The 26,884-nt window shown below is 31.2% G+C and overlaps 5 protein-coding genes across 6 annotated transcripts; 2 read left to right on the top strand and 3 right to left on the bottom strand.

Moving 5' to 3' along the window:
• Positions 1-625: 625 nt before the first annotated feature.
• On the bottom strand, positions 626-3,536 carry LOC110620567 (GDSL esterase/lipase At5g03610). Its single transcript, XM_021764354.1, has 5 exons — positions 3,356-3,536; positions 3,043-3,234; positions 1,906-2,177; positions 1,230-1,527; positions 626-989 (listed from the first exon to the last, which is right to left on the bottom strand). Exons 1-5 carry the CDS (start codon positions 3,408-3,410, stop codon positions 781-783), a joined length of 1,026 nt encoding a protein of 341 aa, XP_021620046.1. The 5' UTR covers positions 3,411-3,536; the 3' UTR covers positions 626-780.
• A 963-nt stretch (positions 3,537-4,499) lies between these two features.
• On the bottom strand, positions 4,500-5,349 carry LOC110621734. The gene has a single exon (XM_021766020.2). It carries the CDS (start codon positions 5,127-5,129, stop codon positions 4,809-4,811), a length of 321 nt encoding a protein of 106 aa, XP_021621712.1. The 5' UTR covers positions 5,130-5,349; the 3' UTR covers positions 4,500-4,808.
• A 2,293-nt stretch (positions 5,350-7,642) lies between these two features.
• Positions 7,643-8,795, top strand: LOC110621115 (zinc finger A20 and AN1 domain-containing stress-associated protein 4). Of its 2 annotated transcripts, none has more exons than XM_021765190.2 (2): positions 7,643-7,940; positions 8,073-8,795. In XM_021765190.2, exon 2 carries the CDS (start codon positions 8,123-8,125, stop codon positions 8,591-8,593), a length of 471 nt encoding a protein of 156 aa, XP_021620882.1. In that variant the 5' UTR covers positions 7,643-7,940; positions 8,073-8,122; the 3' UTR covers positions 8,594-8,795. The 2 variants fall into 2 exon arrangements, with proteins under 2 accessions (XP_021620882.1, XP_021620883.1); XM_021765191.2 differs by having other exon boundaries at positions 7,800-7,952.
• Positions 8,796-9,997: 1,202 nt separating this feature from the next.
• Positions 9,998-12,957, bottom strand: LOC110621114 (purple acid phosphatase 22). Its single transcript, XM_021765188.2, has 5 exons — positions 12,519-12,957; positions 12,155-12,446; positions 10,947-11,515; positions 10,779-10,867; positions 9,998-10,402 (listed from the first exon to the last, which is right to left on the bottom strand). Exons 1-5 carry the CDS (start codon positions 12,681-12,683, stop codon positions 10,168-10,170), a joined length of 1,350 nt encoding a protein of 449 aa, XP_021620880.1. The 5' UTR covers positions 12,684-12,957; the 3' UTR covers positions 9,998-10,167.
• An 11,683-nt stretch (positions 12,958-24,640) lies between these two features.
• Positions 24,641-26,419, top strand: LOC110620722 (protein LITTLE ZIPPER 4). The gene is made up of 2 exons (XM_021764549.2): positions 24,641-24,774; positions 25,896-26,419. Exons 1-2 carry the CDS (start codon positions 24,751-24,753, stop codon positions 26,163-26,165), a joined length of 294 nt encoding a protein of 97 aa, XP_021620241.1. The 5' UTR covers positions 24,641-24,750; the 3' UTR covers positions 26,166-26,419.
• The last annotated feature ends 465 nt before the right edge of the window (positions 26,420-26,884 follow it).

Genomic DNA, 26,884 nt, shown 5'->3' on the forward strand with positions numbered 1-26,884 from the left:
ATTCAAGAGAAAACATCCTGAGATATCCAGGTATTGGATAACAACAGGTGATCTTCTGTTACTCTCCTTGTCAACATTTGTATCAAATCTGCATTCGCTCGAGCAGGCTACAAGATCATCCTATTTGGATTGCTACCACCCTACTAACAAACGCATTGCAGGTTCCCAGCTATTTTGCTGTATTCTTTTTCCAAATGGGAACTCTTGTTTCCCATCAATCAATTTTGTTCTTTTATAAATCAAGGTTTTTCACCAATGGATGATCATCTTTAAAATATATCTTATAAGGATTCAAATTATTCCTGAATCTTGTAATAAAAATTTACTGGTGTAATCTGCTATGGTTGAGGTTCTGACAAGCATATTTACTAAAGTAAGACTTGGGCAATTTTCCTTTTCCATTTTCTTCGATTGTTATCGCAGCTCACACCTTAGCCAAGCATGTTCCTCATGACTTTAACCCGTTTAATCGTAAAAAATAATTTATATTTGTAAAATATTTTTTATAAAAAATAATTTATTTTTTATTATTTAATTTTAATTTGGAACAGAAACGATGGACAATTTGGAACAGAAACGAAGTCGTTTTAGCAAGGTAACATATATCAGTGGGCCAAAAAAATAATAGATGGACACTATTGAAGTCCAAATTTTTTTTGGATCAAATGGATTTAAGACAAAATGAAGAACAGGTGGAAGTAATGGGTTGGGTTGGGACATTTGCAATTGATGTCGTCACTTACATTAGAAAAATTAATTTGTAAAGGTGATACAAATATATTAAAGTTGTTGGAGAGTGGGTTGCAAAGCTAGATACACGGATCTCCATCCCTCTTGTGAAGGGTGGACATCGTCCCAGAAGAATGCAGCTACTGGGTTTTCACAGACTGTATATTTCTTTGCCCCATTTTCATCTACACTCCCACATGAATATTCTTTGCTTATTCCAATACAGCATGGCTTCAACGGATTCTCAAACTTTGAATCTCCTTCAAACACAAAAACAAAAACAAAAACAAAATTTTATATCATGAAAATTATTAAATTGCTTCCATCCCTACTTATTAGTTTCCACAACTAAATAATAAATCTTCTTATTAATTAAGAGAAATTATGAAGCTAATAACTAAATTATTATCTAAAAATGAAAAAGTGACCCATAATTTAAGACCAAAAAAAAACGAAAAATAAGTATATTTTTGTGGGATTGAGAGAGTAATCAAGTTTACCTCCTTTGTTGTTCAAAACGGTCATGAAAGCAGAATAAAGATCAAAAATAAGAAGAGAAGTATCCTTGGTCTCATTGTTCAACTTAGCAACTGCTTGTTGCAGCAAGAGGTTGTGGAACCCAACGAGGTCGTTTTGAGTTGCATTGCATTGTTGGAAGGAGGAGGCAAAGGTACTGGGAGGGAGACACCCTAAGGGCTGTAAGCCACACACTGCTATTTTCTTCACTCCCAGTCCTTTAATGCGTTTCAAATTCACTGTCAACTGGTTCACCACTTGTGTGATGAAGGCTTGCCAACCCTGTGAATTAAAATTAAAAAAAAAAAATCAATATGATTTTATATCATTTTTTATTTAATTTCAGGCCATTAAAATTAAATTAAATTAGACAAAATTAAAAATATTATCTATAGTTGATAAAAAGCGAAAATGTTTGACTATTTCTACCTAAGTTGCCCAAATAAAAATAACTTAGCTTTTCTTCTTAGTTAAGTAGCTTAGCTCAATTAAAAAGGATCAAGCACATTCTTATACACATGGAGAGATTCCATTGTGTAATTTCAAAATCACAAAGACCCACAAAGCATAATTGGTGATATTATTCAATTAATCAGACCTTTTCTTTAAAATGTTAATTAAAATAAATATTTTTCAATCGTATAGGTAGATGAAAATTACCTGCGCTGATCCATTTCTGGCTGCATAAGCAGAGTAGTCATTACCGGAAAGGGTGACAAGGGCCACAGAGGATCGTAGGTCTGCGGTGGTGTAGACTTTGTCTGTGATAATTTGCTGGAAGAAATCGATCTGTGTGGTCATGTTTGGGGCTGGACACAATGTATCAAACACTCCTGTCCCTCCATATGCGAAATTAATTCCATTTTTCAACCTATTTACTGCAAATTTTCTCCATCTGTATGGGATTGGAGACTTCACCCCAATAGACTCAGCTGCATGCACATGTATACGCATGTCAACACAGTATAGATATGTATATTGAAATTCTTATATCCATTTTGCTTTCGTGATACACAGAATAGACACATGAAAATAAATTTATCTAATTTTTTTTTCAAGAGATCTATTTGTTTGTATTTTACTTTTACAATAAACCATTTTAGACAAATTTTCTTACGCGCGCATATATATATATATATATATATATATATATATATATAAATAAATAAAGTAAATTATTTTATTTGTGGGTTTGAAAAATTATTCAACAAGATTATTATAATAAATGAGTTCTATCTAAGTGGTAGTAGGGTGGTTCTATCTAAAATTAATAATTTTGAGTTTTTGGATATAATGAGAGTCAATTATATTTATTGTTCATATTTTTAATGATTTTTTTTATTTAGGGATTCAAATCATAGTTGCTTAACTGTGTAGTGAGATGAGAAGACAAAGACATATGAATTAGGAGCGGAAAATTGACATTGAAAACAAAGACTGAACAACAAGAAAATTGTCTTATGGATCTAAAAGAAGGGAAAATAAAGAAGGAAAACGTGAGACAAAGTTGCATAGGGCAAAGGAATATTGCAGAAAAAAAAAAAAAAAAAGCAGTACGAAACTTATGGAGATAATAAATATTAATAAACAAAAATGAAGGGCACATGATAAAGTAAGCGTAGCATTTTACAGGCAAAGCGAAAAAAGAAAAGTGGCAAGCCTGGACGCAAGAGGAACCCACCATTTTGCACATAAAGTCTAAAGCAAAGCAAGATCCCATCACTTGTTTAAGATATATATCTCAAAAGCTTGATTAATTAATAAAGTTAAAGGCAAGACAGAATATTGAAGACCCACCGAAACAATCAGTCAAGACACGGCCGTCGGAGAAACGTCCGGTGGGTTTTCCTGGGAAGGTGATTCCATAAGGAACTTTCCATGAATTGGCTATGGTTTTTCTGTTGTTGCCTGTATCTGCATACGAGTCTCCGAAAACAAAGAGCTTGCTTGGCCTGAAATTGAAGAGATGGCCACGGCTTCCATGCACTCCTATATGTCATATGAAAGAAACCAGAGTTCAAGTTTTCAAGCAAAGAGCAAGCCATGAAAATTATTAAAAGATAATAAGAAAAAGGAAGAAAATTAAAAGAGAGAAATTCTTGAAATTAACCCGAGAGAAGGAAGTGGAGGAAGAAGGAGAAGAGTAGCTTTTGAAGTGAGTCCATATGTATATATGCAGAAGGAGGAGCTTGCAAGAATGTCAAGCCAGACTGCAGGAAGCGAGATTTTTTGCCAAGAGAATTGGAGGTTTCAACTAGCCACAGAGTTGGTGACAGTGACCATATGTATATATAGATATTAATTATTAGGGAGAAGTATAAAAAAAAAATTATAGTTTTATTAATTTTCTATTTTGAAATCTGTTATTTCTAAATCATATATTAATGGAGAATTCATATAACGATTTCAACAAATTTTCCCTGATTATTAACCATGAGTTGGCCACTCTATATATGGATAGTGGCCCAGCTTGGGTGCATATGTGTCTACAAACTGATTCATTGTAACCTTTGAGTTTAGTGAATAATACACACGTGTCAATGATTATTATTTGCTATATATATATATATATATTTTTTTTTCTAATATTCAGTTCCTTTTCATTTAGTTATAAAACAATTTTAACAATTCTATTTTAAGTTAAATTAAATGGTAATTATTTTATTCTTAGTTTTTATTTAAATAATATGCCAATGAAAATAGCTATCTTATTAATTGTATGGCTAATTTTCATTATTAATTTTAAACAACTGTATAGCATCAAAAATTAAATTATATCAACAATTTATTTGCAAAGTAATTATTATCTTTGATATATCAATTTTATTTTAAATTATATCAACAATTTATTTGCAAAGTATTGATTTTTTAAATATCATTATAAATATTAATATGAAAATTATATAATAAATTATTAATTAAATATAAATTAAATAATAAATTCTAAAATAAAAATTAATAAAATCATAATCTATTTTTTTATATTTTTACTTTTTAATTAATAATTATATTTTAATTGTCATACCAATTTTTTTAATTGATATTATATGTACTATTTCGATATAAATTAAATTATAAATTTAAATAAAATTAAGTAAAATTATATATATTTTTTTGTATTTTTCTAAAAAGACGTTAATTATACTTTGAGATATCGATTAATGGGCTGTGACTTTGTAACATTGACAGCCTTTTTCACATGGCCCATTGTTAAGGATGTATTTTGTGACTTTGAATAGTTATTGTTCAGTTGATTATTTAAAAAAAAAAAAATATTCATACAATGAGAAAAAGAAAAACCACTCGCCACTAAATCTATATCTTCTTATTAGTTGCAATATAAAAGACTGAAATTATAATTAGTTCGCAATCAACTGATCAGGTCGCAGGATGTATGGATATCAACTCTAGAGTGCCACATTGCAATAGAAGAATAACCATGAATATTGATATTAGTCATATTTAAATTCTGATTTAATTAGAAAAAAAATACATAATTTCATCATTTTATAAATTCCAAATAAATAAAAAGAAAATAAGATCACATATTATACAGGAAAATCTCACCTATTATTAAAAGGGGTAATCTTAATAACCAAGCCAGGAAAAACATCATCAGGATCATGAATGTGAGGATTTGCTTCAACTATATAAGGATCACCACATTTTTCACTAATACTATGCAATGTTTCTCCTTCTCTAACCACATAAATCTCGTCGCAAGCTTTGTTCAAAATGCTCTTCTTCTGGTTCCCAATCAGCCCAAATTCGTTTTCAGTTTCGCTAACTTCACAGCAGCTTAAAACCAGCAGCGTCGCCATCAGCAAAGCACAGTAGCAAGAAATCTTCTCTGCCATTACAGTTGATGAAGAAACACCCACCATTGTTCAAACAACTGGGAAACAAATCTTGCTTCTTAAAGATGATTCTTTTATATATATATATAGGAGTGGTTGATAAGAGAAGAAGAGGTTATTTTCTTAAGTTGGTTGAAGTGGGTGGGTGAAGTTTCAGGAGGGAGTTGAGAGGGTTACTTCAGTGTGGTAGGTAAGTGTCAGAGAGAAGGGATTCAAAATAAGAAGAGAAAGAGTCGGTTAACTGCTTTTCATTTGATGGGTTTGGTTCTTGCTCTCTTTCTTGCAAGTTTCAACATTGAATTCAATAATCCCACAACATATTGGATCAGCAGTATTGGCACGAATTTACTCCAAACTAAATCTAAGAATTTGAGTTTGACTTCTATTGTAGATGGATATACACGGTTTAATAAATTATTATTTAGTTTTTATATTATAAAATAAAAATTAAATAATAAATTTTTATAATTATATAAACAAGATATTTCTTACGTATACTTTTGAATGTGTATACATAAGGACAACGAATAAATGAATTCGTAGACACTCTAAAGTTCAAGAATAACCTACCAGGCTTCCATTTAATGTGAAGGAAAGAAAAGCATTGCGTCAATAACGTTGACCTTGCTTTCATGCAAAACAAGACAAGCATCAATACTCTTCTATACAAAGATTGGTGTGAATTCATCAGGCATATTTTCAAGGCTGGGATGTATGATATTGAGGTTAGGTGATTAATTTAATGAAACAATTATTTTTATACTTGATTAATTAAATTAATTTGGTGAGTGGTATGGATAACTTAAATGTAGTAATTCTAGTTTGAGGGCTACCTTCCAACAAATCCATAAGTGGGTGAAGTTCAATCAATTGAACGATTTTGCGCACATACTTTAAATTATGAAATGATTTTTAGCGGAATCTTGTGATGAAATCGAAAACTGAAGGCAAGAAATTGAAAATCCATAATTTGTAATTATTCAATTTAATTCTATTAATTTATTTTTTATTATTTTTTTATTTCGGTAATTTGAGTAATTTGTTTAGGTAATTTTACATTTATACATTCTCACCCTTTGTGGAACTTTTGAAGGACACAAAAGATAGACATGCCTTGTTTGAAAGCAGACAAAAAAACTCGGTGATAATCATAATCACTCTCATGTCAAAAAATTTACCTGCCAAAAAAAAAAAGAATAAGACCGTGCCAGAGACGGGACCATTTGCAAAAGCCATGAGCATCTGCACTGCACCAGCATGATTCTATTCACAAACACTTGGGATCTTAATCAACACGGCTTGCTCATCACACTTGCCCAGTTGGATTTTGCAGCAGCAGTACATCATTGTCATTTTCGCTTAACCCCAAAGAAATCAGAGAGAGATGCAAGACCTCCTCCTTATTTCTTCTGTCTATGTGAGAACTCACCTGCATGCCACCTCTCAGTGTGCATTAATCTGGTCATTTTCTTCTGCATGGATGATCTAACATCCAATTCTAAGTACAAGTTGAACAACAGTGACTCGATTCACTGTAAACCTAAGACATAAATATATAAATCTCTTCACAAGAAAAAAATAAATAGCATCCACTTCAATATTATTTTCCATTTTGCAACCATGAAATTTCAAATCAATCCCACATGTGCACTTGGTGGTCCAAAACTCAACTTGGATGTAGCAAGTGAGAACAAAAAAGAAAAATATTATTCAAGCTTATCAATCATTATCCATGGCACCATTGTTGGAAGCGAACCATTGTAATGATATTTTGTAATAGTTGCCAAAGACAAATTTGAGCAAATTCTTTCCTTTTCATTGTGCGTAGATATTTATAATTTTTATCATTGTAATTTACTCTGCAAGTAAATTATTGAAACGGTGTGTTTTACCCTAGTGAAACGACGCATGGGAGGGAAGGTTGTTTGCTGGTGGATTGCTTGGTTGTGCTTTTGGTTACAGCAATTAGGAAAATGTTTAATTTCACCAAATACTTATTAGAAATATTAAATTTAGCATCCTTTTAATTTTTAATTAGTTTAAAATTTGATTTTAGTCTTAATTTTATTTTTTAATAAAAAATAAACTTCTTAATTCAACGGATAAATTGATAAACAAAAAATTTTAGCATGAAAACTAAGAAGTTGAGTTTTTTCTTTAATAGATCAATTTTAAAAAATATTTTTGAAATAAGTTTTTTTTGCTTTTTTTTTGAAATAAGTTACAAATAAATAGAAAAGTTAATTAATAAAAAATTTAATGTAATTGTGAATTCTTCATTTTAATAAAAAAATTAAATAAATCATTTACCTTAAAAAAACCCGATATTAAAAGTACAGCTAAGCAAAAACAATGAACATAACCCACAGATGATAAAAACCCACTCAACATAACCACCACCTACACCACTAACACCAGACACTACGCCGACACAGACGCCCTTTTTTAAAATTCCTTAACCGAAAATCGACTTCTAGCCGCCACGTGTTCAGCCACACAGCTTAATTTAGGCCGCGTTTCATTTCCACAGCCAACACGGCTACAATTGGTTCGCTTCCATTTTGGCCCAATCCTTCCAGTTTCAGATATTTTCCTTCTGCCTTTTTAACTAATTATTATAATTAACAATCATTAATTATCTTAATTAACTTTCACTAGTAATTTATAATCATTATCATCATTTGTCCCTTTTCGCCGCTCCTCCCTTTTTTTTTTTTTTTTGTTTCTCTTTCTGTTTGTTTCTTCTAATTTCTTTCTTTTTCTCTTCCCTTTAATATTCCTTCTCTGCATATCGATTTCCAGTCTCGGAATTCTCTCTATTCTTCTTCATTTCCTCTGGTGCATATCTCTGTATCTCTTTAATTTTCAAATTGTGGTTCTGAAATTTCTATTTTTTTGATCTGTTTGGTTGTTCGGAAAGCAATTTTCTTATCGTTTATTTAATTTTCTATCATTTTCATTGCTTCTCAGGTTACACAGGTTGGAAGGAAGCGAAATTGAGATCTATAATAGTTTGTAATATGGCGGAGGAGCATAGATGGCAAGCGCCCGAAGGTCACCGTCTCTGCGCCAATAACTGTGGATTTTTTGGAAGTCCCGCCACGATGAACCTCTGCTCCAAATGTTACAGTGACTATTGTCTCAAGGAACGACAACAACGACAAGCATCCATTAAAGCCTCTCTCTACGTTTCATCTTCTTTATCTTCTGTCCCGGCCGGCGATTCTCAGCCTCCTCCGGCGATCGCCTTGCCGGAGGTTAAGAGTCATACGACGGAGGTTCCGGCGGCGGTTGAGCATCCTAGTCGGTGCTTCATGTGCAGGAAGCGGGTTGGATTGACCGGGTTTAAGTGTCGCTGTGGTACCATGTTCTGTGGGACCCATAGGTACCCGGAGAAGCATGGCTGCACCTTTGATTTCAAGAAAGTCGGAAGAGAGGAGATCGCGAGGGCCAATCCTCTCGTCGTAGCTGAGAAACTCGAGAAGATTTAATCTGGACCGTTGGATCTTATGAATCGGATAAAAACAACAAACAAACCATAACGATGATCGGCCTTCAATAGGACAAAAAAAAAACCACCACCGTCGATCACAGCCGCGTATCACACAGCTGATCCGGCTTAGCTCTGTGGAATTGATAATCTTTTCTATATCTTCCTTCTTAATATTATTATAAAATTATATTCTCAATCAATAATTTTTAATTATATATATGTTTGCATTTGCTTGTGAAAAAATTAAAAGATAAAAAAGAGAGATTTGGAGTTGATTTTCAAATTTGCAATGGCGTGTAGATTCGATTTTGTGGGCAAGTGGTGGCTTGTGGATTTGAATTACTGGTGGGAATTAGGACCAATCACAGGATGCCATTTTATTTGATGGAGCTTTCTGAGTTGTTCTTGGTATTTAATAAATCTAAAAATTAGTTGTTAAAAATTTGTCAAATTTTCAGCATATATTTTAATTTTACCATAAACCGATTAAAGTAGTGGACTTTACCCTTGAGGCTTGCACCAACTAGAGCTAAGAAAGAAAAAGAGACACTAGTAAGGAACAATGCTTCAATTAAGTGGTTTTGTTCAAGCTTGAAATGGTTCATAGTAATGGCGGAGGGGGGGTGGAATTAGCCTTGCCCTCCACTCGCCCGGAACCGGCAGTTTAGAACATTAAAAAGTAAATGGAATTGAATTGGTTGAGCTCAGTTGATTCGATTTTAATTTGAATTAGTTTTGGTGTTACGTACTTAATTTAATTAAAAATAATTTAGTTTTAGCGATGTTTTCTAAAACCATAATTTATTCAAGTAAATTAATTAGATTCCGACTTAGAATCTGAAGAGGGGACCAAAATAAGTCTTTGCCCCTTCAAGGCAATGGAGGGCTTCCTCCCTATCTTAGAGCGTGGGTCCCTTCTCTTCTTTATCTCCAGGTAAGTTGTTGATAGGTCAATTTTGATTGTGCAACCGGCTGCTGTGTATGGTTGAGAGATTCCTCTTACAGGTATCTTTGGTGTTTAGTTTGTTTTATGTTCAATATTTCTAATCTTTGGACCCTATTTTCGACTTGTGGAGAAAGTGACTCTATTATCCATTTTGGGGCTTGTGTGGATTTCCATTGCTCTGGTGGCTATGGAGTATCTCTAGCGGTTTTGAAGCTCCTTCGGTGGTGCCCAATTGGAGATGATGGGAGAACGGTCGCCCTCCCCTCTTGCTGAAGCTCCTCCGATTGGATAGAGAACATACCTAGTTAGGAACGTTTATTTGTAGTCCTGGGCTTGTGCTAATGCTCGAGGTTTTTTCTATTGGACCATTCTCTATTTGAACCATGGGCTTGTATCTTGCTACATTATATTTATATTTACAGTAATTTTTCCTTAAAAATTATAAAATTTATACTTGATTATTATAAATTGAGTTCCATTAAAAAGAAATCACGAGCATACAAGAAATTATACAAATATAGTGTTTAGCATAAGATTACAAAAAAATTTTCAATTTGTGTGCATATCAATGTTAATAAGAAACAAGACAAGCTGTAATTTCTAAAACTGAATAAAAATCAGCTTAATTAGAGTTCCTCATTTGCAGAGGAGGATGGTTGTTGTTGTTGTGCGTCTACACTTGCCCAGCATGCTTTAGAAGTGGTTAAATTATCCAACCAGACCTCATCGGCTTCAACAGAGTCGGAATCATTGTTGCGTTGCCATGACCAGTGTGCTCGCTTTTCATCTAATATCCTCAATCTTCCATGCCCGAAACTTGGCTCCCGATATAACGACAAAGAAGAACCTGGATTCTTAAACCTATTCATTTCACATCAAATACGACATCGCCATCATCATCATTGTTGTCATCATACATTATTAATGTTATAGCCACCAAAATTAACTGGGCTTTGATCCACCCAGTTGAGTGACTAAGCCCACCAATATAATGGGCTGTAAGAATGGGAAGTTGCTTTTCAGTACTAAAATACATGTTTGAATAATAGATACCGAATATAAAAAATTTGAATTTATAATGAGAATTAAAATTTTAAACCTGAATTCTAATATATGCTACAGTTATTACTCGAAAAAACCAGTCGATCTATTTCTAGCTGCATTTAATATGAAATAATTAATTATGGATTTTAGATTAATAATTCTTCAAATAGATATAGAGAGTTAGAAAACTTACGTTAATGCAAGACCCTCGCGATTCCCTCCATCGCCTATGGTTATGTACATCGGGCCACATGGATCAGCTTTATTATTATAAATTCTAGTCTGAAACACAAATAAATAAATAAATTAAATTGTGATTATCAAAACCCAAAAAGGAAAAGAAAAGAAAAAAAAAGCTTACAAATCGTTCGTAAGCATGAACATGCCCAGCAAATACCACATCAACTCTAGCTTCATACAAGAGATCTTCCATAGCTTTTCTCATTTCTTCTCCTTCTCCTTGATGAGCAAGATTCGTATTATACCAAGGAGCATGCAACAGCACAACCACCCATGGAGTCTTCTTCCTATCAACTCCACCCAAATCACCCACAAGCCACTTGTATTGATCTGAATCCGACGCAAAATCTGTGTACGACCCAAGCATTATCACATGAACGCCGCCAACTTCGAACGAGTAATATAAGTTGGAGGCGGAGCCACTCTCCTCATAGGGCATTCGCCACCGTGCATTGTATGCTTTGAACCCATGTGGGAATATGATCGGCACTGTCTCAATCTCGTGGTTCCCTTCTGTCACCATCCATGGCCGTTGGGTGGCGTATGGCTCCACCAGGCGGCCGAATGAGTCCCAGAGAGGTTGATGGCTATCTGCGTAAGATAAATCCCCTGGGAGCAAAAATACGTCGTAGTCTCTACTTCCTACGTGTTCTAGTGTTGATTTAGTCCATTCTGTTTGCCCTAGATCACCTGAAATTTACAATAAATTAATAAAATAAATTTTACATTCTTGAACATAAATAGGTTTTGAAATATTTGTTGATCTGGATTAAAAATTTATGTTTTAGTTAAAATTTATTATATCTAAAATCCATAAAAAAATATTAGTGAATTATACTCTAGTATTATCGTATTCATTTATATAAATTTTTATAAAATTATTTTTTTTTAAGAGTTAATTTAAGAGGCAAGAGTGTCTATTACCATGTAAGAATGAATTACTTTTTTTCTAAATTGATGTGAATTTAATATTTTCGCATTTTAGAACTTTACTGATATACATGATACATTTTTGAGAGACCCAATATCGAAAAAGAAGAAAAATTTCATTTAATTTTCGTGTAGAACTCAACATATTATTTTATTTTAAGATTTTCAGATATATGATAAATATATGATAAAAGAAAAAACAAAAGCATCAAATTTGCAGAGAGCGATATCTGCTAAAAGCAAACGAACAAAGGGAAAAAGATACGAAAGACAAGTTGTAGACGCCAAGAATTCCAAATTATTTAGTGTGTACTCTTCATTCTTTGCCTATGTTTGGGCTGTTGCTTACACTTAAAGCACCAATACTAAATAGTAAACAAGTACTAATTAAACACTTACCGACCACAGCAAATTCAATGGGGAAAGCAGAAGGAGGTGTCTTGAAGGAAAATTCAGGGCCATAGCCTCCACATCTGTAGTAATAAGTTGTGGCAGACTCCAATGGCCCAATCTTTACATGGTGAATCTTCCCTGAACTATAAAAGAAATAACGATACGAAGTCTGCTCTCCTGTTGCTATTGCATTGTATTTCCCTGGCTGCTTTCCATATTCTACTCTTGATTCTACATGTTTATCATCTGTAATCCATGTTACTCTCATATGATCTTTACCCACCAGCGAAATATGAACCTGCCAATCATACATAATCACATACAACGGTTCGAATAATTTAAAATATATTTAGAAAAGAGAGAGATTAACCTGTTGAGGTTCGGATTCGGAGCCCTTATGACGGGTGAAGATGACACTACGAGCAGAGGGCCGAGAGTAGACATTTTCTGAGGCATGAGAAAGGAAGGGAAAATGAGGGAAAACGGAGGTGGTGGCTAGGAGAAGAGAGAGCCCAAATGGGAATAATTTCTCCATGTTGATGATGTTGTGAGAGGAGGAAACATGAGTGAGAAGAAGATTTATATAGCAAACTTAAAAATGGGCTTGAGAAAAAAAAAAGAGAGATTAGCAATGGCGTCAAGCAAGTCAATTGGAATATTTGGGATATGCTCAAGTAATTAATTTAATGGGAAATTGGCCCCATCTCTCCAAGCAGCTTCTTCTACTTGATTAAGCTTGGTTTCCCTCTGGCTCTCAGGCTTATCTGGTTAGTGATTACAATCTCCATCTCCCACAACTTCATTACATAGGAAAAAATAAATAAATAAATAAAAAAGGAAAATCTTTGCTTGACTTATCTAGGCCAGAGATTCACCAATGGGGATGAGAATCTGTCCAATCAGTGATTGGACCATCAGTTTTCTTCTGGTAATTTTGTAAAATTTAAAACCACAAAAAAAAAAAAAAAAAAAAAAAGCAAATGAGACTTGAAGATAATGTGGTTTGATGTGAAAGTTTTTTCATTATTATTTCTGGGTTTTTTCACTTAAAAAGAAAAATTAATGTTTGAGCATCAACTTTTTTTAGCAATAAGCTCTAGCTAAATAAATATCTTCTTGAATATTAATTATTATTTTAGTAATGAAAAATAATATATTTTAATTATGAAAATTATTATTTTTATTTAGAAAATATTTGACAATAAAACTTATGCTATAAAAATTATATTTGTAAATTTTTGTTAAGTTCTAAAATTAAAATTTCCAAAAACAATTTCTACCTATAGAAACATATATATCTTAAATATTTCAAAGAATTTACGTCTATTAATTTGTTTTAAGAATATTATACAAATACAATTAATTAACTTTTTTTTTACATTCAATTTATAAATAATGCTAGCTGTAATTATTTTTTCAGGTAAATTATTTAACACTTCATTTTATTTAATGAAAAATATATAATAATTAATTATTAATTAAAAATATAGAAAATAATAATTAAATATAATAAATATTTTTTAATTAATAAAATAAGAATATTCAATAAACCTCCCTAGTCTTTAATAATTGGAAGATGAACCCAATTTCTAAATTTTTAAATTTTGTTGAGACTGATGAAGAGGGAATCAAATCACATTAATTAGTAAAAAAATTACTTTAGTTTGTCATAACTCGATCCAGTTTATCCCTAAAATTATTAATATTAAAAATTCATTTCAATGGAATATCTTTGGAATCTACCCTAGGGTTTGCTGTCTTTCATTTAACTAATGTACCTTATAAGAACAACGTGTCTGTAGTGTATACGCTTGTGTTTGATTTTTCCAAAAAATAATGTCTATTTGTAATTATTTTTTTATAATCTTTATTTATTTTATATTTTATATATTAAAAAATAATTTTTTATTAAATTTCTAATATATTAATTTTAAAAATATTAAATTTTATTAAATACTATGTTTTAAAAATTTTTTTAAAAATAAAATAAAATTATAATACTCAATGATGAGTTAAGAAAATTTTTATTTTTAATAATCAGAATTGAATTGACTTTTTTATTTATGAAAAATATCCTTCTACATTTTTACATATAACTCATATATTCTCTATTTTTAAAATTAAACGGTTTAAGCTTTATATTTTAATTCTGTTAAATTGACTATTATTTTATTAAATTAAAAGTTTCTCTATTAATTTTTTTAGTTTGAAAAAATTAAAATATAATAAATAAATAATTTAATTTAACAAATTTAGTAATATATGTATTAATTTTGAAATATATTTTTTTTGAACCGATAATTTTGAAATAATTTAATGATTAAGTAATACTATATCTTAAAAGTATTTTAATTATTTTAAAAATAATTTAAAAAATTAGATGGAAGGGCCATGATTTATTTATTTATTTTTATATTATGCAGTTAGTTATAAGATAAATAAAACTATATTTAAGTTTATGGTAAGCACCAAATGAATTAGTCCTAGAAAATGATGCTTGGCCAACCAGGAGTTATAAACTTGGCATGGAATTTTTCTGAAAGCAAAATGGTTGACTTAATTAAAAAAAATAATTAAATAATTAGGTTGCTTCATTGGCATTGCCACCTTCCAACATAAAAAAATTCCACACCAAATTAATTTTTTTAAAAAATATAATAGTCAGTACTTATAAGATAAGATTTAGTTTTTAATCTACAAAATCTTAAGTCACTTTCTTTTATTTATTTATTTTTATTTAAATTCCAATTTTTCTAAAGCTGGATGATTGAAAAGGAAAAGGAATTTTAGATTCACTTTTATCATTTTGAAAAAGATATTTAATTATTTTTGGCAATAATATTCGTCAAAGGTTGGTCAGTTTTAGGTTAAATATTAGAGGATATGGAATTGGATAGCAATATCCTCAACTATTATCAATTAAAAAAATTAAAAAAGTTTTAATATTTTTTAAATTAAAAAAAAATTCTTTTGTTTTAAATAATGAATTAAATTCTTGTCAGTTCTTATAAAAGTTTATGCTTCTGATTTGAAAATCCAAGTTGAAATATTATAGTTTTGACAATAATTCAGTTTGGTATCTGAGTTCTGTGTGTTTATTTCTAAGAAAAATAAAAAATTGAAACTCTGTCTTTCTAAGAAACGGCAATACGTTTAACTCAAATGAGAATCCTGCACTTTCTTCCAAACAACATTCCATTTGAACAACAATAACATTACTATTATAAACGCGTCGTATTCTTTTTCTTGAAACTGGAAGTCCACTTGTCCGCCGGATCCTAAAGGAGGATATGTTGAGCTATAGTTGTTATGTGAAGCCTGCATACTTCTAAGGATTATACATGAAATATTCTCTCTAAAATCTTTCTCCATTCTCTCTAGCTTCTTTGCTCGTGCGACAGTTTAAGGGGGAAAAAGAAAAGGATTTGGAGAAAATCTAGCTCTCTCTATGGCAAAAGCTTAAGGCAGGTGGTTTAGTGGGCTTCAGTCTTGAGGTGACAAAGCCCATGGATACATAAGACACTATTTCATTAACCAGAGTTTTCATCCCTAAATGTTCACAGAAGAGCAATTGTTTAAAGAAATAGTTTAAACTTTGCTTCCCAGTGAAGGCACTAATAGATTCCAGCCCCCACTCATCTTTAATTGTTTAATGGGATGCATCACAGCTATGTTGTTAGAACATGTGTTACTTTAGAAAAGCCTGCAAAAACATTCTTTGTATTTGCTGGAGTTGAAGCAAGCGTGATTGAGAAATAGATTGCGCCACAAATTTGTCTATTCTTGAATTATGCCTATTTGTGGAACCATATAAGATTTGATAATTAATTATGCTGGTTAATGTCTTATTAGGGAAAAACAAAGGGAAAAGAAACTTTCAGCCGATTAAATTGACTTCTTTTTGTAATCCAAAACAATGAAATGAAATATTCTCTCTTTTCTTTTTTCCTTTTCTTTCTTTTTCCCTCCCAAATAATCACAATTTGAGATAATTTCTAACAAACCTTGTGTTTGTTTATAAATTATTAAATTTGATTGAGCAGTTCTTAGTTTCAATCCATATATTAAATATTTAACTTGGAGATATTTCTTGTTTTACATTCTATTCCTTCTAATAATCAGACCAATAAATTCGATATAATAATAGACTACCAGCAAGAAGAAGTCTTTTAACCTAGTTTGATTGAGCAATTGGAGTTCATTTCTAATTTTCAAAAAAAAAATATAACTATAAATACTAAAAATTAATATTTTTTACCATTATTTTTTTTTAATTATTTATTGTCATCGTCTACTTTTCTCTGGACTTTCTAAATAGGAAAATTTCTCTATGGAATTTTCTAACTTATAGAAGTATCAGTCTCCTACAATGTCTGGGGAAACGTTTTGGATTCTCCCTCTCCAACTCCGTTGGTGGTTTTGGAATTTGCATTATTTTTGGCAGATTGGAGTAAAAAAAGAGGGTTTTTATATCTGCCTATGTCTCTTTCACTTGGCTTTTGCCTTGTTGATGCATGTGAAAGTGACTCTTAAATCCCGCTCTTCTGATTTAAGTTTTAATCTGATAAAAATTGGTATTAGAATTACTCATGGAGTACATCTCGAAAGGTACGAGCGAGTCGCATAAGAGTAAAATTTCCTCCATTTTAGTTGCCATTATTAGATCTACGAAGCTATCTTAGATTGATAGTGATCTAACTTAGTGTTTGTTATGTTGGTTTATCTCATTGTTTGCTCTCACTGTCCAAGTAAATACAAGTTTATTGTTTTTCATTTTTTCTTTAAGTTTCATGTGGGTTAATATGTTTCTATTTTATTTTTTTAAACACTTAAATTTTAATTTATTGAAAACGAACTCAATTAGTTACCATTCAAGAAAATGAACTCAATTGATTACGAGTGAATGAGATTTTTTACTATTCATGGCCTTCATTTTTAGGCAGTAGGCATACCCATAAAATAAAAAAGGATTGATGCTTTTGTTGGTCTTCATCGGATCTTTCTATCCGGATTAAGTTTGTTGTTGGGTAGGGCTTCGTTCCTCGTTGGACTTCAATTTGGATTCCTTTTTTTCTAGCCTAGAAGCAGTTCATCTGTTATATTCAGGGCCGGAGGGACGGTACGGTACGGTAAGGAGGCACGTGCCGTACCGGCGACCGGAAAATGTTTTGAAGGGGATGAAGGTATCGTAGCGGCGCAGCCGGTGGTGTCGCAGCAGTGCAGTCGCGCTAAGCCAGTGGTGCCCTACCAAAGAAAAGCTCCTAACTCCGCCACTAGTTATATTTGGATTTTGAGTATGGCTTTGTACTAATCTTCCTTGCACAATGGAATTTTATTGACTTCTAAAAAAAACAAATAGGTTCAAAATAAACCTGAAAATCTCCACATATATATATATATATATATATATATATATATATATATATATACATATTTTTAAAACGGCAAAAGGATTGCATTGAAGACTGGAAGTTGGGAGCAGTGGTCCCCAAAATGGGCCACTCTCAAGTAGAAATTATCAAAACTCTAAAGAGCTAAACCTAAGCTCACGTGTAGGGGAGGAGGGTGGGGTGTTCAATGCACTTGCTTGCAAAACCATGATCATGTAAATTTTCTCATCATTAGCCATGCAGGGGAATGGTATTATGTGATATGATTAAATATGACCTCAGAAAGTAGAAACTTAAAGGCTTCCAATGTTGATGAGGTCATGCCCAATTGCCCATGGCCAAGCAAAGAAAGAAAGAAAGAATCTCTGGTTAAAAAACAAACACAAATCTTTACCTGTGGGTCATGTTAAAGCATAATCCCCTGCCAATAAGATCACAAATTCATCCTATGATCCAAATAAAAGAAACCTCCTAACAATGAATAAACATTTTCTAACCCTTTCACGTGTATAAAATCATACTGTCTAATCATATCCTATGGGTCAACTTCTTGGCTCTCTCCTATAGGCTCAGATGATAATCTCTTTGTTTTTTTTTCTTTTTTGTTTTTAACCCTTTTTTTCTGTTTGGTTAAAAGTAAAATTTCAATGGGTCATTACCCAGTTGGGTGTTTCTGCATAATTGTATTTATAGGCAATGTAGAGGCTGATGATGATGGTGGGTACTCATGAATGCTCTTGTTTATCTATGGCCATGCAAAATCTCTTGAGCACTGCCATATACATTTATGATAATAACAGCTTCTTTCCCTTTGCTTAAATCATGAACCCAAATTTCTTTTCATTAAGGGGAATTCAAGATTGCTGCAAAAGGTAAAATTTATTTAATAGGGAGTTGAAAAGAAAAGGATTACAAGAGGAAGAGAACCATTATGGTTTGGGGCTTGCCATCATTGGCTGATTCAGATCAGAGTTTAATAACCATAGCCTCCATTCACACTTAATCCTATTTACTCACCCTTGCACTTTTGGACAGAACTGACTAGGGCACATGTTCCCTCCAAGCACCAATGCCCCAACATATATATAGATAAATAATTAAAAATACTTGAGAAAATAAAAGATTTTTTTTTATATAATCTCCTAAAATGGCGTTTTCAAGAGTGAGAAAATAATTTAAAAAATTATTATTTAATATTTATATTATAAAAAATTTACTATTTAATCATTGAATTTTAAAAAATATATTAAAAAGTGATTAATATTTTAAAAGTCTATTTATTAATTTTTTTTATTAATTTTATCAGTTAAATATTGATTTAATTAATCTTTAATTAATTAATTAATTTATATTAAAAATATTTTAAATTTTCTGATAATATTTAACGATTAAAATTAATAAAATTAATTAATTAATTAAGTTTTTAAATATTTTTAAAATTAAATAATCAATTAATAATTTTTTATAATATAAAAATTAAATAGTAATTCTTTTAAATAATTTTCACACTATTGGCGGAGAGAATCCTTAAACACACTCACTTATGTTTAGTCATTATTATAAAAGAAAAGGATTTCTTTAATCCTTTTTAGCTAACAAATGAAATTCTCAAATCTCGCGAGCCATCTAAAATTAAAGACAAAATTATATAACTCGAAATCCTACTACTTGTGGTTTGTCATGGGATTCTAAATTAAATAAAATCCAAAAACTAAAACATTAAATTAAAAAATGTATTAAATGAATCAAAATAAATAAATTCGATTGAAAAAAAAATCGATTTAGTTCTATCACTTTAAACTTTTTTGTGCCATATATATATATATATATATATTTCATAAACTGTACAATATATTTCATAAAAGCCAATAAGATAAACAAAAATGGATTAGAAAAATTGAAACTTATTTTTTGTTCATCACTAAACTTGCCCAGAATATAAAACAGGTATCTGTGAAGATTAATTTTGAGAAGTGCATTTTAAAGGTGTCCATTTAGAGCATAATATATAAGGATACATCGATATTATCTGTTTGAAATTAAGCATTTTGTAATAATTTAATTCAATTTATTTTTTTATTCATTTTTTTATTTAAAATAAAATAAAATAAAATAATTTTTTAATTTAAAAAATCATTTAAAAAAATTGAAATTGTGTATAACTCGATAAGAATCTATTTAAAATTGTATATAACAAAATAAATTATTACAAATTAATCATTACTCAAACTGCTATTTCAAATATATCAATCCATTTTCTGAAAAATAAAACTACTCCTTCCTTTCTTTCAACTCAAAAATCAAACGCATTCAATAATGTGGGAAGGATTCTCGTGAAGAGTCTATTGTCCTAATTCGGCTGTGTCTGACATTTCGGACAAGTTCAGTAACTCTAGTTCAGAAAATAACAATAATAATAAATAAAAAAAATTCGTTGCACTCGTATATTCCTTTACCTATGCCCTACAAGTTACAACACTCTACTCTTTGGGAGGAAATAAAAATAAAACAAGGAAAATCTAACATCTCTACTGATGAGTTTTTGTTTTTTCCTTTTTATAAAGAGGAAATTGGAATATGGTAGTAATATGCATTTTACTAAACCAACGCATGCTAGACCCATCTCTTTCTCTACTCTTGACCATCTTGTCTCTTACCTTCAATGTTTTACGTTACCTGTAAAACGCCTATTGCCACTACTTTCTCTTAACAACATTCTATTGCCAACCCCCTCCTCCTTCGATTGAAGCTCTATTATTTATGGCTTCTTTGCATATGCTTTGGTGTCACACACTCTCCCTGACGTTGGTCTATTGTCCATGCCCTATGGCTTGGCTATTTTATTGGAATTACTCACTTTACAAAGATTGTTGTGTTATCATTGTTGACACCCATATTCTGAATAAATTTCATCTATCAGCCATGAATTTAGAATGTTATAACAATGTTGTACTTTAAATTTCAAGCTATAATACAAACCCATTGACCTTCAATCTACAGTACAAACTAGGAAATCTTTAATAATAGTGAAAGAAAGTTTTATATCATATGTATTAAATTGATAAGCATGGTGTTGTACAATACTCTAAATTTGATGATAATAGGTGAATATTTACACCAATGTTTTGCATCTTCAATTGATCAATTTAGTTGTGAATCAAGTATTTATGGGTATTGCATTATTTAATTTTTGGGGATTTGGTGAATAGATTATGGACTTATGAGTTATTTGTTTTGCAGTAAAATATTTCAATTAGATTTTTACAAAATCTATGTATAATTTTAATTTCTTTTAAAGTGAAATTGTTTAAATTAAAAAATAATGTTTTTAATGTTAAATTAAAAAATAATGTTTTTAATGTTAAATTAAAAATCAATAGAGAAAAAGTTTTACATTTTTTTAAATTTCAATTAGAGATAAAATCATGAATTTCTGGATATTGTGTTATTTTTATTTTGGTTTTTATGAAGCCTGGTTAGTTGTTGAAAAAATTTGATGGTTAACAAAGTTGAAAATATCGAGGTAAACAATGGAAAATCTTAATTTAAAATGTAAAATCATTTTATTTATCAAAATCCATCATTGTTGATTTTTAAAAGCTCTTAACTTTGGCCTAGAGAGAGGTAGTCTAGCAGCTAAACGAGGAACGTAAGCATTGGATGGATCATGTGTTTCAATATTTAGCTAGTTTAGGCATCCAGTGATCTAGAATAAACAATCTTTTAGTTCATAGATTCACATATCAAGTTCTTTTTTTTTTTTTTTTTTTTTTTGGTTTAAACCAAAGAACTAAGCCGTTTAGACAAGTCCTACAAGCGTGTCCCTTGTATGTCTTGTTCACCACAAACATGTTTTCCGCTTTATGATAAAGTAGGCCTAATCTATTGCCTAAAATGGTGACAAATATAGTATCACGAATTTTGATTTAAATTAATACATAAATCTATGATTCACTCTCAGCCGAACGAAAATTAGAAAAATTGAACTGAAAAAAAATTAGAGAAAAAACTGAACGAAAAGTAGAGAAATTTAAATCACTGAACTTATAAATGAATTTATAAATTAACTATTCGACATATTCCATATATCATCAATTTGACTAATCTAATTGATTATCGTAAATTTATGGAGTTTCTGAATTGTGCTTCACACTCTGTAGACCGTCCCTTATTTATAAGAAAGATAAAAATTATTATAATAATTATATCAATAATAATATATAATTACTATTTTTTCTCTGAAATAAATTAAGTAGACTATTCATGAATTTTTATATTCTGTTATTATTTCTTCTACCTATTACTACACCGACTAATTTCACCCTATTTACACCCACTTGAAAAAAAACATAGTCGAAATAGTTCTAATTAATAATATCTATAATTCTGTCCTATAATTTTTACTATAAAATTTGAATATTGGATTCATTTAGAATGCAGACTTGTATATTATTTTTGACTCCTTTCTATCTTTTGCTATGATGAATCGATCTCACTGTGTTCAGTTAGAAGTAGGGATGGCAACGGATCGGGTATTTTCAAATACTTGATCCGACCGAACCCTAATAAAATAGATTTGGATAATTATAATCGGATTTGGAACGGGTTCGAGTTTTAAAAATAATACCCGTTACGGGTTCGGATCGTATTCGGGTTTTATGTACAGGTACCCACTACCCGAATCCGTTTATATAAATAATTAATTTAATATAAAAAATATATTTTACAATAATATTTATAAATTTTTTTATATATTTTTATTTAAAAATTTAAATTCAATATTTTTTAAAAATATTAGATTTTTTAAATAAAAATTATTAATGAAAAATATTTTTTATATAAATTATTAATTAAAATATATAAGATTAAACGGGTTCGAATTTTATTCGGATAATAATAATCGGGTTTGGGACGAATTCGGATAATTTAAATTAATTTTTAATCGGGTTCGGAACGAATTTGAATATTACTCATATAAATCGAGTTCAGATTCGGATAGTTTAATTTTTACGGATACCCTACCCGTTTACGTCCCTAATTAGAAGCATACGAGCTCGACATAAAAACTTGCTAATTAATAGTATATTAATTATTTATTACGATCAAAACATTATTAAAATATTTAAGTTTAACAATAATGACGTGTTTAAAAAGAAAAAGGAGGCAAAAGAAGGGTAATGTAGTAATTTTCTATGCAAAGAGCCCATTGAATATGAACCCATAATTACCTGGAGGCAAATAAAAGCAAATCCAAAATCAGGGCTTAAATGAACGAGCTCCACGAGGGGTACAAAAAACGAAAGATGACAATTTTATCCCCAATAGACTCATCCAAAAACACCACCCTGTCAAGTGCCAACCATGATGTTTCACGTTAAGGCACTCATAACCCATGAGGGCTGAGGCTGGCCCAATTATCCCATTATTTCAATCTCACCTCTCTTCTCTATGTATGGCAAAAATATGCCTAAACCTATGATATTTCATGCTTAGAATTATGATTGTAATAACGTAAAACGAAACATCATCAATTGTGCAAACAGTGCAAAAGCTATAAGGGTAAAGTAGTCTTTTTATTATTAGGCATGTCATTGCCTTTTGTCTATAAAATCTTCTATCTAATAATTATTTGTATGATATTCTATTATCATTTTATTGAAAAATCATAAAATGAGAGAGACATTCATATTATTTTCTTCATATATATTGATGAAAGGAATATAACGTTTAATTCTCATAAATAATAATATCGTTTATCATAATATTTCATCATAATTTTTTAAAAACTTTTTTGTGAAATGAAGTGCACTTTATCAATCACAACCCCCAATCACAGTGATCAAAATTGGACCAACATGTTGAACCAAAGCCATAAAGAACAAAATAAGTAATTTCACATAAAATATATATATATAAGAAAAAAAAAACTTGTATTAAACCATAATTTATATAAAAAAAATTTAGTTACATAATATTTGATTATAAAAAAAATCAATAGCGTAAACACTGAACCCATTCAACTTAATTTTTAAAGTACGAATTAATAAAGTAAAAAACAAAATTATAATAGAAGGGACACTAAGTTGAAAAGCAGCCTTGTTTTGACATTTCAACTTTAGCACATGTTGAAAACCAACAAAATTATTAATCTAATGAATATCACTTCTGTTTTTTCTTTAACATATGTTGCAAATGAAAAATATATAATTCTTAGATACATATTTGTGAAGAAAAAAAATAATCATATATAAAATTCCAAAACTGCCCCTACAAGTAGATTAAAGAATTTTTTATAACACCCTAGACATAGATTAATAGATATGAAAAATGACAAATACAAGCGAAGTTCAAACTAAACAAGTGGCAAAGAAGAAAAGGGAGAGTAAGCACAAAACCCGCCATTTTTCTGGTATAAGGCATAGGAACAGTGCAAAATTACGGCAAGAAAAATAATTATTGCCAACAGTTGCCAAACCAAGAAATAATATTGGAAAGTGAAAAACAGAAGGGTCACATAATGCAGAGAAGAAGAGTAGAAGAAGTAAAACAAAAGAGACTTGATGATGGAGGGGAAGAGAGTGAGGGTGGGGGGTGGTGATGATGGTTCGAACCAATCCAAACCATCATTGCGAATCTTGGGATGGCCTAGCCCACCATCATTTTACAAGGTCTAGGGCCGAAATCCCATTATTGACCCTTCAATACCATAATGCCAATTTAATGACCATAATGCCCCTCAAGAAAAAACCAGCACCACCATCATTCACATGACCTCATATCCTTCATCACCATCATCATACAAACACCCAAAAAACATTAAATTTTTTGCTCTTAACCGGCCGCCTTCCATGCTTACACATGCATGATTGTTGTGTCAGGAGAGAGAGGCATGTCCCCTCTCACAACCCATAATGCTTTTCCATATCTCTCTTCAAGTTTTCTCGCTCTAGCTTTTTCTCTATATATTAACAGTCTTGTTCATTTTTTCCCTCACTTCATTCACCAGATTTCTTTTTTACATTACCACTGCTACTAGTTGTTACAAGCCAGACAGATAGCTTCCTCGGCCAAGGCTCTCTAACCAACACCTTGAAAAGGTGATCTTTTTAGAAAAGATAAAGAGAGAAGAGAGGCCCCCACCTCTCTCTCTCTCTCCCTTGTTCTCTGTGTTCTTTAGTTTCTTCTTGCCTTCTTTCACTAAGATAGGTAGACATGGTTATGTACATGGGTTTTTTGGTGAGTTCTAGTTGGTTATTGTTTGTTCTGTATCAGATAAGATATTTTAGAGTACACAGGTACTCTCACATTGTTGGGAATTCTTTGCCTTGTCTATCTAATAAAACAATCTCAACTTGAGGAGGGAATGTCTGATTTTTGAATGCTTATTCTTTGGTTTCTCCGACATTTGTATTTCCTAGCTTTTTCTTGGGAGGGCTCTTTGTCTTTCTCCAGCTCTAATGTTGTGTTTTCTTTATCTTTATTTACCTTATTACACTTTCGGCAAAATCCATTATAATTAAGAATTTAAGATTGTAGGCTCTTTTCTACTTGCATCCACGGCAAGAACCATATTGCAAGAGACAAACAATATGGATCTTTATAGTAGACACGCACAAGTTCACTCAATGGTCAGTCCTGGTAAAACCTTTATCCTTTTCTTTCATGTTTTAGAAGCCGAAAGAGACCAATCTGATGATGGGTACAGATTTGGACAACCCTTATTCCTTCTCTATATCTCCGTCATTTATCTTCTAGACCACCCACTTGCTCTCTTCACATTTGTCAGGGTGGTCCAAAAATATTAAACTGTTCTTTGCCTTTCACTTGCCCTGCTTTCCTCTGTTGTTTTTGGTTTTTCCTTTCCACTGTCATCAATCTACCTGGCAAGGCAAGAGATAAAGAAAGTAAATCCTGAGAGAAGACTAGTTCTTAAACATTCTACTGAGACGTGGACCTTTTAGTTTCTGATTTGCTGACTCTACTATCCCTTGTCTCTAAATTCTTTGACAATGCTTTTGGTAATTTAATTTGATTTTCAGTATTTGATCAATGTCAATCCAAGGTACTAGTTAGAAATTTTAATTTATCTATGCTACTGCTTTCCATTTTTGAAGGCAATCTTTCTGTTGTTTTATCTAGATGTAGGCATTGTGTCATAATATATTTAAGAATTTTATTTATTTCGCTTCTAAAGTTTCTATCTTTTTTATCTACTTCTACGTTTTTAGTTGATTTATATTATGTTTTTTAAAATATAGTATTACGATACCGTTTTCATGTGTTGCAAAGAATAAAGAATATAACCTAAGACACTTTTTCTTCTTCATGACATTAATATAGTGTTGTTTTGTTTTCAGGGGCATTACAGGAAGTTTGGAAAGTCTTTTTTATTTGTCATGGAAAGACTGAACTCAAAGCTGTACCTGCAGAACTGCTACATGATGAAAGAGAATGAGAGGTTAAGGAAGAAAGCACAGCTCCTCAACCAGGAGAATCAAGCACTGCTGTCTGAGCTGAAACAGAAGCTCTCCAAGGCTAACTCAAAAGCCAATGCCCCCAACAGTATTCCAGACCTCAATCTCAGCTCCAGTTCCTCCCATAATCCTACCAATTCCAGCACTAACTGATCCAGCTGGGTAGATTATCATGACCCCACTAGGACTCCCTTTCCCTCTTTTTGTGTAAAACCATAGTCCCAACAGTAGTAGCTATTCCAATTTCAGTCATATAGGACAATAGAAGTATCTTCCTACCAGGGCTACTTTTACTTCTATTTCCATGTTTATCTCGTCTTTCTTTTTGGAGAGGTTAAGATGTGGATTTCTGAACTATGTATTAAGCTATCTGCTAGAAAGGAATATAATATTATTATAGTTTTAGATTTCAGCTCTATCACGCACACACAAAGAAAAAAATACAGTATAAACAATTTGTGCAATGATCTACACTATTATTGTGTACAAATTGGAGTAGTAGTTCCCTAATTCAGAACGAGTCACAAAGATATTCCACTGCTGGTTTTCTCTGACCAATCCAGTTCCATAGTTTCCTTTTCATTTTCATGCTTGCAAATGAAACAACCTAGTTACAATTATTCCAATGAATCAGAAAGCAACAGAAGCAACCCATTTCCAAATAATAGCACATTTAACTTATCCTGGATAACTCCATAAATTTGCACAGGAAGTGGAAATGGCAGGTATCCTTGGGGAAGTTGAAAGTATTGGAGGCATAATTGTATCATATTTGCAGGTACATGGAACTTGAAACAAATTACAGTTAGTGAAGGCCTCAAGGGCAGGACTATGAGAAGCATAGTAGTTATTAGCATTACAAGCTACACTAT

This window comes from Manihot esculenta, chromosome 8 (genome assembly GCF_001659605.2).
Source record: "Manihot esculenta cultivar AM560-2 chromosome 8, M.esculenta_v8, whole genome shotgun sequence".
In the NCBI taxonomy this organism is placed as follows: domain Eukaryota; kingdom Viridiplantae; phylum Streptophyta; class Magnoliopsida; order Malpighiales; family Euphorbiaceae; genus Manihot; species Manihot esculenta.

What these genes read in the sequence shown, in the direction of transcription:
- LOC110620567 (XM_021764354.1), bottom strand. Translation starts at nt 3,410, where the DNA reads ATGGACTCACTTCAAAAGCTACTCTTCTCCTTCTTCCTCCACTTCCTT. An exon ending in CCTCCACTTCCTTCTCTCGG is followed by an intron (nt 3,235 to 3,355) that starts GTTAATTTCAAG and finishes TATGACATATAG; the next exon opens with GAGTGCATGGAAGCCGTGGC. An exon ending in TGTCTTGACTGATTGTTTCG is followed by an intron (nt 2,178 to 3,042) that starts GTGGGTCTTCAA and finishes ATGTGCATGCAG; the next exon opens with CTGAGTCTATTGGGGTGAAG.
- LOC110621734 (XM_021766020.2), bottom strand. Translation starts at nt 5,129, where the DNA reads ATGGTGGGTGTTTCTTCATCAACTGTAATGGCAGAGAAGATTTCTTGC.
- LOC110621115 (XM_021765190.2), top strand. Translation starts at nt 8,123, where the DNA reads ATGGCGGAGGAGCATAGATGGCAAGCGCCCGAAGGTCACCGTCTCTGC.
- LOC110621114 (XM_021765188.2), bottom strand. Translation starts at nt 12,683, where the DNA reads ATGGAGAAATTATTCCCATTTGGGCTCTCTCTTCTCCTAGCCACCACC. An exon ending in CATTGAATTTGCTGTGGTCG is followed by an intron (nt 11,516 to 12,154) that starts GTAAGTGTTTAA and finishes TGTAAATTTCAG; the next exon opens with GTGATCTAGGGCAAACAGAA. An exon ending in CGCGAGGGTCTTGCATTAAC is followed by an intron (nt 10,403 to 10,778) that starts GTAAGTTTTCTA and finishes TGAAATGAATAG; the next exon opens with GTTTAAGAATCCAGGTTCTT.
- LOC110620722 (XM_021764549.2), top strand. Translation starts at nt 24,751, where the DNA reads ATGGTTATGTACATGGGTTTTTTG. An exon ending in TTATGTACATGGGTTTTTTG is followed by an intron (nt 24,775 to 25,895) that starts GTGAGTTCTAGT and finishes TTTTGTTTTCAG; the next exon opens with GGGCATTACAGGAAGTTTGG.